We start from the raw sequence: 17,010 nt of genomic DNA on the forward strand, positions 1-17,010 counted from the left end.
CCCCAGCCACTCTGGGCGGCTTCCAACAAAGATTAAAAATACATCAAAATGTCACACATTAAAAACTTCCCTGAACAGGGCTGCCTTCAGATGTTTTCTAAAAGTCAGGTAGTTGTTTATCTCTTTGAAATCCGATGGGAAGGCATTCCACAGGGCGGGCGCCACTACCGAGAAGGCCCTGTAGCTTTGCTTCTTGCAGTGAGGGAACCGTCAGAAGGCCCTCGGCACTGGACCTCAGCGTCCGGGCAGAATGATGGGGGTGGAGATGCTCCTTCAGGTATACTGGGCCGAGGCTTCCATTTTCAAATCATATGGAACCTGCTTTGTGGGGGAAATGCATCAAACAGGAGTATTTCTCAAGATGGTACAGAATACCTATGGAGTTTGGGTATGGAATGACATGCGCACTTGGGCTTTGAACACCAGTGAACTCCTAGGGGTGGAGAGGTCTTCAGACCCCTCAATATTTACTGGGCCCCCTTGATGTTGAAAGGGCAGAAGGGCCAGAGCACAGTGCAGTTCAATGACTGTTTTGTCCTGAGGAAGCCTCTTCCCGGCGATGCAAGCCATGTGTGTATGATGTCATACGCATGATGTCACATCATCAGGAGGGCGCATTGCCCAATGATGCGATATGCGCACAAAACATGTGCCACTGCCACCCAAATCCTGGGCGCAAGATGGTGCCTCTGAGTTGGTACACCCTGGCCTCAGTCATGTTTATTAATTTCAGCGGGCCTACTTTTGAGTAAAACCTAGTTGACTATCACCCACTGGATGACTGCTAGATTCTGGAGCACCTGCAATTGAAGGTGGATCCTTGCTCACCTGAATCAGTGGCGTAGCGTGGGGGGTGCAGGGGGGGCCGGCCGCACCGGGCACAACATCTGGGGGTTAGGGTTAGGGGGCACAAATCCACGGGTTAGGGGTGCAAATTACTTGCCTTGCCCCGGGTTCTGACAACCCATGCTACGCCACTGACCTGAATTACTAACAATGAGGTTTTCTTCACCTTTACTGACTAGTATCCTCTCAGATGTCAAGGAGAAGAACAGTCGTCTGTTCAGGAAAGACCAATATATTCATAGATACTTTTCAGTTTGCTGTACAGGTAAGAATTCGACATTGAATAAGCAAGCAGATGAAAACATAACAGGGCCACTGTGAAACAAGAGAGGAATCAGCAGAACTAGGAAAAGGGTCTTGAATGCAAATCTAAGGTGGTAACATGAACACACATCCTAGGGGGGGAAATTGAATGAGGCCTGAGGTTGCTTAGAAGCCATGGGGTGGTCAGTTGGAAAATAAAAACAGAATTCTGGGAGGGATGGAAGTATAGCTATCTGGCTCCCACTGTTAGAAACTGAGCTATGAAAGATAGGAGCTAAATGGCACCTGAAACCGAGGTTATGGGCGCAACAACGGAATGCCTAGGTGTGCTTTTTTAGAACAATACAGTGCTGGAAATGAATTAACTGCAGCTAAAACATTGTGTTTATTTTTCGCATGGTCTAGCTTTCCCTTGCCCACCCCACTAATATTTCTAAGAGGGTCTCTTCTCCAGGCTTCAGAGAGTAGCTGGAAGTGGGGAGGCAGAAAAAGGTCCTCCTTTCCTTCCACTCTGAGGTTTAATCTGAAATCTTAGGCGCCCAGAGCTCAGAAACTGCTCACGCTAATGAAATTCCTTGTCGCAAAATGCGCCTAGAACAATGGGAGTTTCAAACACTGCTGGCCCCTAAGCAGAAATGGTTCTGTCAGAAGGGAGGATACGGATTAACAGTACAGTACACTGTCATTCCTGATTTTTCACCAATGATCCATAACCAATTGCCGTATTTTTCGCTCTATAGCACGCACCCGACCATAACACGCACGTAGTTTTTAGAGGAGGAAAATCCGTAGGCATGCCACCCGTAGGCATTCCCTCCATAACACGCACAGACATTTCCCCTTACTTTCTAGGAGGAAAGAAGTGAGTGTTATGGTGCAAAAAATACGATACATGCACATCAAGCAGCACCAGAATGATGCCATTTTGAGCAAAATTCCTGCCAATCTGGGGCCACCAGCAAACCAAAAAAAGGGAGTTCAAAAAAAGCCCTTCTGTTAAGTACAGTAGTTACTTAAGATGCAGGTAAGCAGCAGTTAACTGTAAACACCATTTTATTTCAGTTTTGAAGAACTCACACATGTAAAAAAAAGACCCATTGCATCAACATGTCCCTCTCTGTTAAACACAGAAAATGCATTTTTTTATTATTAAAAAAAACAGCCTGGGATTTAAGAAATTACAGCATTTTAAGACTGTGGAACAGGAACACTGTGGATTTCAGTCAGGTACAAAAGTGTCACAAATATTTACAATGACAGCATCTTGTAAGACAACACTTCAAATGCAGCATAAAAAAAGAGGACTATACAGTGAATAAGTTATTGAGCGGCATATAGAAATAGTGGCATCAAAACAAATAACTTGGGGGATAATTATGCAACCCCAGTCTGTGCCTGCAATTCTCATGAAGGTTTTATTGCATAGTGTTCTGCATTCACAGAGGCTACAAGAAATACAACTCTGAGGGCGGGGGGGGGGATTATTTTAGAAACAGTCATACTGCCAGGAAACAAGGCTTTACACAACTTTAGCAAGACAATGCCCAGTGTCATAACATACTTTCCCATTTATAAAAAGGCCCAACCTTCCAGGACAAATTCATATGATATATGCATACAAAAATGATGTTTACGGAGACCCAAGCCTCATCCATTTCACAATCGTGCAATGGGAGATGCCCAACAGTGAACACGAAGCCAAGATATTTCACACAGACCACAGAATGAACTGCAAAAAGACATCCTGACTACTGTATGTAATTTAAGTGACGAGAGCCAATACACAGACTAGAAGTACTATTAATGTGAAAATTAAATGCTAATGATGGAACTGGAGTTACTGGCTTCAACTTATACACATTTAGAGTGAAAAGATCTGGGTGGTACAAATTTACATGGCTGCACAAAATTTACTGAATGCGTTACTTCGAAGGAATCCAGAAAAGTTCTTTGTAAAACTACAAGGCGCTGCTCGTTTTTGCCAGCTCAGAAGTCACAGCTGATATTTCACCTGAGTTCCAGAAGCAACTTAAACTTAAGGCAGCGCAGCGTCTTTGGGGAAGAATGCCCCAGGAAGCCCCATTGCTCTCGCACAACATCACCAAACCGCCTTCTGGATTTTAACTATTATCCGTTTTCTGTGACTAGTTAAAACTCTGCGTATGATGCACGCGCACGCCCACAGACACATGCTGCCAGACGCAGCCCTTGCTCAAGAACTGCTGAGGTAAATGGGAGTTGCGCAAGAGGCCTTGCGCAACAGTCAAACACTTATGTACAAAGATGAAATGCTAATGTCAAGTAGCTGCCACAAAGCCCAGTGGAAATGTTTCCCCACATTGTATTAACTGCTGAATATTTCTGAGTGGAGCCTGTGTACGGCAATCGTATTCAGTCAAGTGACATAGTGTTATGTCATTTTTTAAAAATGCAAACTTTGCCTTTCCTAACTTGCATTCTGTTTAATCATCACTTTGCAAGAGTTAATTCACACTAAGCCAGCTGGCGCCTCTCTGGAAGTCTAGCACAGGATGCAAAATTATTTATGTTCCACAAAGTGGCTCACCTACCCACAAAACCAGGCACTTGAATACATAGGTTTGGGGCAATTTATGCTGCCAAAATCCAGAGTTGTACAGGCCATGAAAATGGCATTGTTGTCTTCCTCGTTCTTATATATTTGAAGGCAAGGACTTGGCCATTGGTTGCACATATGCACAAAAGCTGCATATTTTCACGCGTCTTCAGAGCATAACATTGTTCAAACATCCATCGAGGTCAAGCCCATAAATAATTTTGAATTTTTTATACTGACGTCTATCCTTTTTGCACTATAAGGGTTGCGCAGATTAGCAGCCTCATTCATGCTGAACTAATCATTTCTTTGCACAGGAACCTTGGCAATATTATATCATTTGCATATTTGCTGGCGAAGTGGAAACTGCTATGTTATATGCATGAATAAAAATTAAATAATTGTTTTTATTTAAATAAAAATAAAAAAAGAACCTGGACGACACACTGGTCTTAGTTTTAAAAACATCACTGCAGGACAATCACAACAAAATTATAGATGAAAAAAGAAAGAAAATGAAATGTCCTGAACTATATATACATACACCATACAACTGATTGAAAAGAGAAGTAGAATTCTTTTTCACAAATAGCACAATAACTTTGCTGTTCAGTTGTTGTAGGCATTGTCCGTTCAAGGACTGGTGTAATCCTCGTCACATCCTAGGAAGTGAATCCACATGAATAATAAAAGTCATATTCCTATGACAAGGCTACGGTGTGAAAAAACCATCTTCAGACTATGCCATTCTGCACACCCACATTTTTTATTCTGTAGTATGGCTGAAATCTGCACAAGAAACACAGGAAGGAAGGTATTTTTGGCAACCTAGTTCTCCAGCTTCGTTTAAGCTCCAGTGTGCCACCTCTTATTGCCTTTTAAAAAACACAGGTCTGCTATTACGACGACTGAAAATACAGCTTCGCTGTCCTTTTCCATGTTCAAAGTTACTTGTATCCCTGCAAAACATGCTGCGGAAATACATTGTCTGAGCACGTTCATTCGAAAACCGGAACAGAGCTGCAGCAACCAAAGTATTTTGTTTTCATTTTTTTGGAAAAAGGTAAATCACGGAAAAATGGGTGCAAGATTTCGTTTCTTATCTGAACCGTCAAATAAACATTAGAGCTCTGAATTTTCCTGTTCGTTTTCCTCAAGCAAGGACTTGCCGACATTTCCATTACCACTCGAAGTCACGTCACCATTGGCCTGGAGTTCTTCCGGTTTGCGTTGTGCAAAGGTATAGATCTCACTGTCAGTCAGTATCGTGAAAGAGGATTCCTCCATGCTGGGCGCTTTGGATATTTTCCTGATCGGAGGCGGCGAAGGGGCCGTACTCACTGGCCCAGTAAAAGGCTGGTACACGCCTATTTCGGCATTTTCCGGTTTCATAGAGTCGTCTAGCAAGTGCCCATAAACCATGGTGTCATCAATAACTGCATAGATATGAGACTCGTTCTTTTTCCTCTTTTTGAATATTCCCTGCTTTCCAGGCAACTGGGTGTTGACGTTACCGTTATACACTCCTATGGCTGGAGTCTGGTTTTCCTGTTTTTTTCTGGTGGAAAAAAGAAACAAAGCAAGAAATGTTAAAAATAACGCCGCTATTGCATTTACAGCTGTATCTCCGTTCGACTTCCAAATGTTCAGAAACCAAAGGGCGGCTTCTGATTGGCTGCAGAAAGCTCCTGCAGCCAATCAGAAGCCCCATCGGACATTCGGCTTCCAAAAATAGTTCACAAACCGGAATGGTCACTTCTGGGTTTGCGGCGTTCGGGAGCCAAAACATTTGGGAACTAAGCTGTTCAAAAACCAAGGTACAACGGTACTGCACATACACACACTTTCTCTTTAATCATTTCGATTTGCAAAGCTTAGGAAGCATGTGCTAGTTTGCCCAGTTATAAAAAAGGGTCATATTTAATTATAAACTTGCATTCTCTGCCCGGCTACCCAAAAAGAGCTAGGTCTACATCTACAGACATTTGCCAGAGTGATCAATTGTTACCTTAGACAAATGCTAGACCCTAACCCCAAATCCTGCTTCTCCAACCTCCACTCCCAGGTAGGCATTTAGATCTAAATACTCCCTGTAATATCCACTTTAGGTAAAGGTAAAGAGACACCTGACTATTAGGTCCAGTCCTGATTGACTCTGGGATTACGGCACTCATCTCGCTTTACTGACCAAGGAAGCCGGCGTACAGATTCTGGGTCTTGTGGCCAGCATAACTAAGCCACTTCTGGCGAACCAGAGCAGTGCACAGAAACGCTGTTTACCTTCCCACCAGAGTGGTACCTATTTATCTACTTGCACTTTGACGTGCTTTCAAACTACTAGGTTGGCAGGAGCAGGGACCGAGCAACAGGAGCTCACCCCGTCGCGGGGATTCAAACCACCGACCTTCTGATCAGCAAGTCCTAGGCTCTGTGGTTTAACCCACAGTGCCACCCGCATTTAGTTTGGCCAATTAGCCCATCCAGTTTGTTTAGAACATCCTTTATTCTGCCTTTCATATGTACATATTGCAGCCTGCCAGTGGCCTGATAGTTTCACTGGTTGTTTTGCAGGTCCAGAAAGAAGTTTACTCTAGCCCCAGGGAGCCACTGGCAGTGCTTGAAATTAGCCAGGCGCCAGGGGCGTTTTGCAAACGGCCGGCCCCTCCAGCTTTCTTAAACACGGTTAAGCAGAAGAACTTATTTACTGCATTTATATCCCACCTTTTTCTCCAAGAAGTACATGGTTCAAGCCCCTCACCAGTTAATCTCTACAACAACCCTGCAAGGTAGGTTGAGAGGCTGTGACTGGCCCAAGGTCACTCTGTGAACTTCATGACTGAGTGGGGACTTGAACCCTGATCTCCCAGGTCCCAGTCCAACACTCTAACCACTACACCACACTGGCTTCCTAGAGTACTTCTGCTATGTAAATTAGGTGGGTATATGGCGATATAAATATATGGCGATAGCAAAAAGGCACTTAGAGAAGGATCTGAAATATTTTCCTTGAAACTTGAGTTTGGTTTATTCTGGATTGTTTTATTTGATGGTTTAATGTGTTATAAACCTCCTTGAGTTTTTATTTTTAATAGAAAGTGATATAGAAATTAAATTATTATTATTATTAATAGCAACAGTGCCCAGACATTCTGTTGTGGTGACTGTAGTCAAGGTTTAAGTTGTCATTTGGCAATTAGCTTATATATCTGAGTTTCTAACACTGGCCACTGGGAAAGGCTGGCAGGCTGAGTCTGGTTTGATGAGTCTGAAGTTGCACAGGAAATTACAATCGTCAACTGAACTGAAATAACTTAACTGTATAAATCATCAACTGAACTGAAATAACTTAACTGTATAAATCATCTTCCTTTTAACTTAAAAATTAGCAGTTTTTATACAGTGGTACCTCAGATGTCGAACGGAATCCATTCTGGAAGTCCGTTCGACTTCCAAAACGTTCGGGAACCAAGGCACAGCTTCCGATTGGCTGCAGGAAGCTCCTGCAGCCAATCGGAAGCCCCGCTGGACGTTCGGGTTCCAAAGAACATTCGCAAACCAGAACACTCACTTCCGGGTTTGCAGCATTCAGGAGCCAAAATTTCTGAGTACCAAGGCGTTCGGGATCCAAGGTATGACTATATTAACCAAGACAACAGCAAGTATAAAACACTCAATTTGGCCCAGAAGCTTCATGGAATAAAAATAGCTAAAGGGAGAGGAATTGAACTTGAAGATAACCAGGTGACAGCAAAAACTACAAATTGTTTAGCAGGTGCAATTAGGATAAGATCTGTTATTTGATTATTGATGTAAACCTCTAGAATGCATTTTGCATAGCTAAGCTTTTACCCTTATCTTTAGTGCATTTTATTTTATTTTATTGCTATGGCTATGGCTAGTGACTGATGCAAATAAAGATTCTTCTGATCTGAAGCTTCGTGGAATAAAAACAACTATAAGGAAAGGAATCGAACTTAACAGATAAGGAGTTTTACAGCTATGGGGACTGTGCTAAAAAGGCCTTGGGCTGCATGGCCGCCAGCCTAACATATCTCAGCCTAACATGTATCACAGTATTTTAATATTCTTTTGGAAGCCGCCCAAAGTGGCTGGGGAAGCCCAGCTAGATGGGCGGGGTATAAATAACAACAACAACAACAACAACAACAACAACAACAACAACAACAACAACAACAACAACTATTATTATTATTATTATTATTATTATTATTATTATTATTATTATTATTATATCTCAAGATGGAGCGTTGAATTTCCCACTTTATTTTCACACAGGGAACCATGTGAAATAGCCACCCTGCAAAAACGCTGCTGTCAGATAACACCCTAATTTTAGCATTTCCTCTGGTGTAACTTCATTTTATATGTCTCCCCGTTCACATAGTATGGGAAGATACACACATCTCAAAAATAAACGTGACTCAGAACTCTTAAGAGTTCATACAGGCTAAAGTCTTCGTGACACTGGCCCAAGTGCCTCTGAATGGGGGCAAACTACAGACATGAATCACTGCTTCATCACAATGTGACTTCCACAAGCAGAAGAGAATTGGGAAACTTGGGTCTCTCCCTTCCTGACTGTATTCTGACCGAGACAGCCAAGGGGGTTGCTTTGGGGGGATGGCATTTGTTGGTGCTGAAGAGAGGTCAAGAAGTCTGTGGTGGAAACTACCAAGTTCAACCAACTGTCTATATTAAATTGTAGTTGCCTTAAACCAGGGAATGAGGAAAAAAATTACTTTTAGAAGAAATGATTCATAACAAGCAGGCATTACTGGGAGAGAGAAGTTGGAACAGTTTTGGCAAGTTTTCAAGCACTAAGAAATAAATCTCAGGGGGGAAACTTGTCCTTCAAGAGGACCAGTTAGAATTCATTGCTAGTCATCTCCTGCTACAAAACGGACTTCTGGGGGAGGCTGCCAGGGGTCTGAACTGATTACTTACAGAGGGCACTTTATGTTAGGCCACAGATGGCCCATTCTTGCCTTAAGGTGTGCAAATAGAGCTCTTGCGCCAGTTAACATGCAGCCAGTGTGTGTGCCAGGACGACAAATTTCCTGCTGCGATTTCTGCCCCGATGCCACCGGCACAGCAAGTTCTAACAGCTCAGGTCACATCTTAAGTAGGAAGAGATCGAAGCACGTTCAAGGCTCCAGTTCACAAAGGAATAACGTTCAGGGTTCCCTGGTTTGGCGCCTGCAATACTCTGTTAAAACCTGGGTCTGCCTCAGGCAAAAAGGGGATGTTTTAATCTGCACCGAAAACCTCTGAGAACAAGAGAAACCTACTTCTTCCTCTTAGTGCAGAATATGGCAAGCCCGATCGTTGATAGCAGTGCGAGTCCGCCAACCACCACGCCGATTATGACTGCCAAACCTGCAAAAAGTTAAAAGTGAAACATTCAGTGATATACAGTCGGAGCATAGCTGTCAACTTACAGATTTGAAAATAAGGGACCAGCAGCCTTGAAAATAAGGGATCAGCAGCCAAAATAAGGGATTTTCCAAGCACAACTTCTTTCAACTTCAACTTTCAACTTCTGAGCCCCTCCGAGCCAAAGGCAGAAAGCCCAGCCAGCAGCCAAACGAAGCCTCAAGTGGTGGTTCCCACAGCGCAGCAACCCAGCAAAGGGGATGCAGCAAGGAAAACCACCGTCACCTCTCCGCTGGGAAGCGCTGAGCAAATGCGAGTCCCCAGGCAACGCGGCCGATTTGATCAGCACAAGGCATGCAAGTTCCACCCCCCAGTCGTTCTTAAGACTCCTTTATTGGGTGAGCAACTCAGCCAAGCAACACAGTTGGAGCCTCCCTCGTCCCTGGCCGGCAGGGAGGGAGGGAGAGGAGCTGCTTCCTTTGAAACCCGGGAAATTTAAGGGACATCATCAATAAGGGACAGCAGCGGGACATGGCACTGGGAGAAGGGACTGTCCCACCAAATAAGGGACGCTTGACAGCTATGAGTCGAAGAGGTGGCTCATCTTGTCCTGTTTCACAGTCGCTGCATTTGCTCGCTTCTGAAACATTTCAGATTTTTATGAGCGTGTGCACATAGACACACAATCCAAAGAACAGAAGAAAAGAGATAGAAGGGGGTCTGGAAGGGAAGGAATTAAGCTGTGGGGTTCTCTCCTGACTAACTTTCATGCCATGCATTTAACACTTGGGAGAGATTTACAATTGAAAATCCATATATTGCAATTTAGTACACACACTGGGGGAAGGCGGTGGGAGGAAATACACAGCAACTTGTAAATCAGGAGAATTTCAACAAATGCAAGACGGTCTGTCCAGTAGTTAACAGCTGGATGGTGGGAAGGGGAAGAGAGAAATAGAAGCGGTGGGAAATCACAAGAAGTTACGCAACTGCAAAAGAGTCATGCACAAGATGTTCTCTCTTTTAAAAAATGTTCCCACGTATGACATCCCGAATAGAATAGAAAAAGAAGTTTAGATAAAATAATCTCTCAACTGCTATGACTATCTAGCCTCATTTAAAAGTTCAGCTGTGACAGGAAATATGTTCCAGATTTGCTCTTCAGCACCATGAATATTTATACACTAAAAAAGCGAAGAGTTATTCCCTTCTATATGCAATGTTGTTAGGTAGTTTCTATGTTTCAACAGGGAGTTTCACTAAAAGCACCCCTGAACATTTCTGCCATGGTTACGCCATTAAAATATGAACCATGTGTGTCTTTGTTTGGATGGATATAAACACAAGGGGTGTGTGTGTGTGCCATAAATAAGACAGAAATGAGATCGTGTCAACAAAAGAAAAAAATCTCTATGGAAAACGGCGTTCTAAAATTTCCTGCTCTTGGGTGCCACCTGGTGTTGCATGTTTATAGCGCGTTCCATTCGCTGTTTCTTTACTAATGCAGCAGAGTCTTCCGATAGCGCCATCCCATTTTACACAAAGTTAACAGTTTATGGTAACAAATGAAGCACAGGCAAACTTGCACCTTACACCTTACACCCAACAGGTTTTCCTTGCTTACCAGGCTCTGGGAAGGTTGTGCGAGGGCCCTGGGAGCTGACAGAGTCCCACATACACCTCCTTCCGAAATCCTTGTAAGCAACCCCCCCCCCACCTTGCAGGCTGGCAGGGGAAGTGGTCCAGTGGTTTGGGGGATACAAGCTTGCTGAAAGCAGCTGAAAAGATGCTCAACATAGGTAGAAGAAGTGTGTAAGAGAAGGAAGTCCATGTTGACAGCTAGGAACTACAGTGGTACCTTGGTTCTCAAACGCCTTGGTTCCGAAACGGCAAAAACCAGGAAGTAAGTGTTCCGGTTTCCGAACATTTTTCAGAAGCCGAGTGTCCAATGTGGTTGTTGGCTATTGTTTCCAGGGTGCCTGCACCAATCAGAAGCTGCGTCTTGGATTTCAAACATTTCGGAAGTCAAACAGACTTCCGGAACAGATTAAGTTTGGCGCTTTCGTTTTGCTATTTATTTCGCATTTTTGTTTTTGAGGCTTTTTCGGTTCATTTGTTTTTGGGACTGTGTGGAACCCAGTTCAGCTACTGATTGATTGATTGATTGATTGATTGTGTGACTGCGGAAATGGATAAAAGCCCCCCATCCAAACAATGACTATCGTCAGTGCAAGTAAGAAAAAAAAAAGAATTTTAATTTTTATCATCTACAACACTGTCTTATTTATTTTATGGTACAGTACACTGATTATTGCTTTCATTTTATGGATCAATGGTCTCGTTAGATAGTAAAATTCATGTTAAATTGCTGTTTTAGGGGTTGTTTTTAAAAGTCTGGAACGGATTAATCCATTTTGCATTACTTTCTACAGGAAAGTGTGCCTTGGTTTTGGAACGCTTTGGTTTTGGAACGGACTTCTGGAACGGATTAAGTTTGAGAACCAAGGTACCATTGTAGCCCAGGAAATTAACCCCTGTGCGACTGAAACCAGGTAGAAAGTTCTTTCCCAACTCTGTAGGTTCATGGGAAAAGAACACAGAACTGAAAGATGAACAATTGTCAGGACAGAACCTCCCTTTGGTTATTGTGAAACAACGCACAACATGTGGTACCTCACCTGCTTTTTTCTGAACGAACTTCACCCTGAACTGCATGCTCAGTTGTTGATTGGTCGCCGGCTTACAGTTAGTGATGTTTACCCAGAAATGATGCTTCAGATCGAGAGATTGAGGTAGTTTCTGATCTTCGCGGCGCACGGTTTCTTCCGCATTCGGTCTCTGTTCCTGAATATAGATGTTCGCCCGGCTCTGTACACAAGTAACACCCATACGGTCCTTCAGGAACGACAGCTGCGCAACTTGTTTTGCCGGGACGGTGATGTTCCAATACACAGATGTGAAAGGAGGCAGACCTTCCAGCCAGTTTGGGGTCTGCAGGTAAACTTCAGTTTTTGGATCTGGAGTAACGCTGAATACACACTCTTCTGCGGGGGCACAAAAAAACAAATGTGCGAAGTCATTGCTGCCCTTTACTTCCCCCATGGCAAAACAAAATAAACCCTTTGTGAAAGAAAGCTTAGCCATCTCAAAGACATGCAGATCCTGCAATTTAAGCTGTGCTAAAAAAAACTGTGTATACCCCGCACAAAAGAATCTGCCTGGTTTCACATCCCACTGAATCACTTCTCATAGAGTCATAGAATTGTAGAGTTGGTCACCTATGTCATACGTGTGGAGGAAAAGCTTAAACACATAGCAGTTTCCCAAAAAGTAGACCAGAGGCAATTGTACTTCATCCAGCAAAGCTTTACTGCTACTGAAGGCAACTGAGCATAATGGTAAAAAATCCAATACATTCAGGACTGGCACAGTCCGTAAGAAAATCCAGTTGCAGCAGACTTAACTAACTTACAATTACTTAACTTATGATAAGACAAAGGTGGATTTGATTTAAATCGAATAGATTTAAATCACTTGTCAGTAAGACTTGATTTAAATCACTTTTTAACGGAAAGACTCATTCTTGCTGGTATAATCTTAATATTTACAACCAGATGAAGGTTTCATTTTTGGAATAATAAATTTTCTGAGTAGATTTTACAGTTTTATCAAAAAATTACTGATTTGGTTATACTAGTAGAAATACAAAGACAGGTGATTATGAAATTATTCGGACAACTTTTCTGCTGTACTTTGTTGGAAGGAGAAAATAATCATTCCCTTAATAACAATTTAAACAATTTATTTAACTAAAACAATAACATTATACAATAACATTAGTTAACTAAAACAGTAACATTATAGCATAGAATAACATTATAGCATCGGTTTGTTAAGTGATGTGGTTAAACAATTCTTTAAAAAAAACAAAAACAGGCTGAGTTTTAGCTCACATGAAAAACTTAAAACAAATCCTTATTTCCTGATGAACAGCCTTTGGGCTATAATGTAACTTAAATAGAAAACTATCTTTAGAAAGGTTTTTCCTCCAAAAGCATTTTATTTTTAAAATCCGATTTAAATTTTTAAAAATCCAATTTAAATAAAAGAAATCAGATTTAAATTTTTTAAGAATCCGGTTTTTTATTTTTATTTTTTAAAAAATCATTGATTTTCATCCACCCTGGAAATGACTAAACCTTAGCACTAAGCATACTATGTACAGAACACCCTTGAAATACAGGAATCTCAGCTGAAGCATCCATGACAAATGACCATCCAACCTCTTCTTAAAAACTTCCAAGGTAAGAGAATCCACTACCTTCTGAGGGAGACCATCTACTGTTGAACAGCTCTTAATGTCAGAAAGTTTCCCCCAATGTTTAGTCGGAATCTCCTTTCCTGTAACTCGAAGCAACCGGTTCGAGTCCTGCCCTCCAGACCAGGAGAAAATAAACTTGTTCTCTCTTCCATGTTCCCTTCTCCCTGATTCTCTATTTCAGCCATCCTAGAGCTGCGGCGAAACATGCTGTGGAAGATCTAAACTCGCCCTGCCACAAAACCTGTCTGCAAGCAGACATGCTAAACTCTCCTTTGATAAATAAACCCATGGCCCCTTTCCCAGACCATTCGTTTCTCTCCACGTGCCCCCCCCCAATTAATTTTTATTAGTTTTCAATTACAAAAATCCAAAATATGCCTCATTATATCCATATCAAATCACAATACGAAATCAAATATAAATTACCGTATTTTTCGCCCTATAGGACACACTTTTCCCCCTCCAAAAATTAAGGGGAAATGTGTGTGCGTCCCATGGGGCAAATGCAGGCTTTCGCTGAAGCCTGGAGAGCTTCCCCCGCCCCAGCCCCGCGCCTGGGGGGGAAATAAAATTTTTTTCTTTATTCCCCCCCAAAAAAAACTAGGTGTGCCCTATGGGCCGGTGCACCCTATAGGGCGATAAATACGGTAATCAAATATCCAATTGTATAATTTTGGTGGCCCCCCACATGCTAGGATTACAGGCTTAATAAAAAAAAAAACATTTCTGCTTCCAAAGTCTTATTTAATCCAATTGTATTCCAATCATAATAATAGTCCCTTATTCAACAGCTGCAATATTTATGACTTCTATTCGTATTAATACATTCAATAATTTATTAGTCCACAGGTGAAGATCTTTATCCTTGCTGCTGCATATAGTAATTATTTGTCTGTATTTTTTCTTCTTTCTTTACCAAATCACACCTCTTTGTTTAATGGCAATCTGATTTTTTTTTTTTAATTTTCCAAAATGTCTAGGCACAATCATTGCAGACAACGCTTCAAAATCCATGCTGGCAACGTCTGCCGAAATCTCAAACTGAAATGAATTTTGGTGGGGTTTTAAACATTTTCACAGGGATGACTTTGACCCCACAAAAGCTCCCTCTCTTGCTCATGGATCCTTAACCATATAACCCTTTCAGATGACAACCACCAAGGCTTCCTTACCATAATCCAAATTTTACTACAGTGGTGCCTCGCAAGACGAAATTAATTCGTTCCGCAAGTTTTTTCTTCTTGCGAGTTTTTCGTCTTGCGAAGCACGGTTTCCCATAGGAATGCATTGAAAATCAATTAATGCGTTCCTATGGAGACCGCCTTCAGACCAGGTCCGGGGACAGTCTGTCCCCGGACCTCTTCTGAAGGCTGGCATGGGGAGAAGGACTTTTCTCCCCACCGCCAGCCTTCAGAACAGCCTTCTGAATGTTGGCGGTGGGGAGGAAAACCTTCCTCCCACCGCAAGTCTTCAAGACAGGTCCGGGAACAGAGGAGAAGCGCTGCGCGCCTTCTCCTCTGTTCCCGGACCTCCCACCGCAAGCCTTCAGGACAGGTCCGGGAACAGAGGAGAAGGCGCGCTGCGCTTCCCCGCTGTCCCCGGAGATTTCCCTATGGGCTTTCGTCTTGCGAAGCAAGCCCATAGGGAAATTCGTCTTGCGAAGCCGCTAAAAAATCGGAAAACCCTTTCGTCTTGCGGGTTTTTCGTTTAGCGAGGCATTCGTCTTGTGGGGCACCACTGTAGATCTCAGATATTACACCCCCCCCCCAAAAAAAGAATAATCACATTTCAACCTTGGGATATTTGCCATCAGTTCTGGATAGGACCTTTCACTGGGCTGATACAAGATTTTAACTTTCTTTACTTTTTGAATGCAGAGAAGGAGCGAAACAGAATAAACTCACCTTGAATAACGGGCATAAAAAACAACGTGAGGTTCGGTTTCAGAGACTCACTAATCCACCTTCTGCCATACGTCTTAAGCATTACAGTGATGTTGTCTTTCATCTGAATTTTCTCAATGGCTCCACCAGGGCAGAAGACACCCAGTCGCAACGCCTTTTCTGGGGCGCTGCCATTAATGGAGTAACTATAACCCCCAGAGCATACTTGATTCCGGTTTGGGATATGTTGCTTAAGTTTCGAGGCTGGAGACCTGATTTCTATGAGGGTGTCTGCCGGGGCCTGGAGTTTCCACGTAAACGTGTCAAGCAGGATTGGCAGCCCAGTAAGAAACGGCGGTACAGCCAGATGGAAGGGTCTCATCTGGCAGGCTTTGGAATTCCAACAGACTGCAATGAGAAAGACACATGGTTATAGCCATAGGCTCTGAGCCAGAGAAACAGGCAGGTGGCTACCCATAGAAGACATATGGGGTATTCAAAGAGTTATGCAGAAATTTGATGAGTCTGGGAGAGAGGAGTCAAGGAAAAAGGCCTACTGGGGAGCAAGGAATTTTGCTAAGAGTCAGGTCAACCATGGGGCTGTTGTAGACTAGGGCTAGAGGATGGCAGGGGGCATACAAAAGAGGGGTGTAAGTTGTTGTGGACAAGTCTCCCTTCCCTAGGAGGTCAGGTACCTAGGAATGTGGTCATCACCACCTACACAGGAGACAGATAAGTGGCCCATGGAGGTGATTGTGGTCTCTAAACATGGGTAAGAAGAAGAAAAATATGGAGAACGTCCATTTCACATGATCAACCATCTGATGCCAAACACACATTAACATTTGTGGTTGGAGTCATCTCAGTTTATTTATTTTTTTAATAGTCAACTCCACTAATTTAAGGGGGGGAATTAAAACAGTGAAATAGTTATAGCGTTATAAGAATATTTTTTTAAAAAAAATGGAACCCAGCAAAAAGGGTTAAGTCTTTTTCCCCCCAAATTTTTTATTCATTTTATAACACAAATAAAGGGTTAAGTCATTTTTTAACCAGGCAGAGGGCCTTCTCGGTGGTGGTGCCCGCTCTGTGGAACGCCCTTCCATTAGATGTCAAGGAAACAAACAACTACCTAACTTTTAGAAGACATCTGAAGACATCCCTGTTTAGGGAAGTTTTTAATGTTTGATGTTTTGTTGTGTTTTTAGTATTCTGTTGGGAGCCGACCAGAGTGGCTGAGGAGACCCAGCCAGATGGGTGGTGTATAATAAAATTATTATTATTATTATTGTTGTTGTTGTTGTTGTTGTTGTTGTTGTTGTTGTTGTTATTATTTAGTATTAAAATGTCATGGATCTGTGATCAGCAAGGGAGAGTGAGATACAAATTAAATACATATAATAAATATATATTTGTTCCCCCAGGCTTTGAGGTTATGAGTTTCCTTTACTGAACAGGTTGCTATTATGTTGTCACACTACTATGTTATCTTTTTTTAAAAAACAACTGCTGAATATATTTATTGTGTTTTATTATGGTGCCCCCCTGCCCTGCACTCATTGAGAGCAAGAGCAGTATCTAACTAAAATGATAGTGGTTATAGTTAATAACAGGGCTGTAAGACTGTTTTGTTTAAGGAGCATTTCACTTTATTTAAAAAATTAAAGAAAAGCACTTTAGCTCTCATTAAGAGATAGATAAAACAAAAGAAACAGCGTGATAAAATA

The 17,010-nt window shown here is 42.4% G+C and overlaps 1 protein-coding gene across 2 annotated transcripts in view; it reads right to left on the minus strand.

Moving 5' to 3' along the window:
* Positions 1–2,145: 2,145 nt before the first annotated feature.
* Positions 2,146–17,010, minus strand: part of CDCP1 (CUB domain containing protein 1) — a 45,070-nt gene continuing 30,205 nt past the window's right edge. For both annotated transcript variants that reach the window (XM_083577897.1, XM_083577898.1), the window contains exons 6-9: positions 15,305–15,691; positions 11,758–12,123; positions 8,995–9,082; positions 2,146–5,243 (exon numbers count right to left, since the gene is read on the minus strand). In XM_083577897.1, the coding sequence (XP_083434023.1) occupies positions 4,808–5,243; positions 8,995–9,082; positions 11,758–12,123; positions 15,305–15,691 (1,277 nt within the window). In that variant the 3' untranslated portion in view covers positions 2,146–4,807. The remainder of the gene's footprint in view (positions 5,244–8,994; positions 9,083–11,757; positions 12,124–15,304; positions 15,692–17,010) is intronic.

The sequence above is a fragment of the Podarcis filfolensis genome, assembly GCF_964270895.1.
Source record: "Podarcis filfolensis genome assembly, chromosome: 12".
Taxonomy (NCBI): Eukaryota; Metazoa; Chordata; class Lepidosauria; order Squamata; family Lacertidae; genus Podarcis; species Podarcis filfolensis.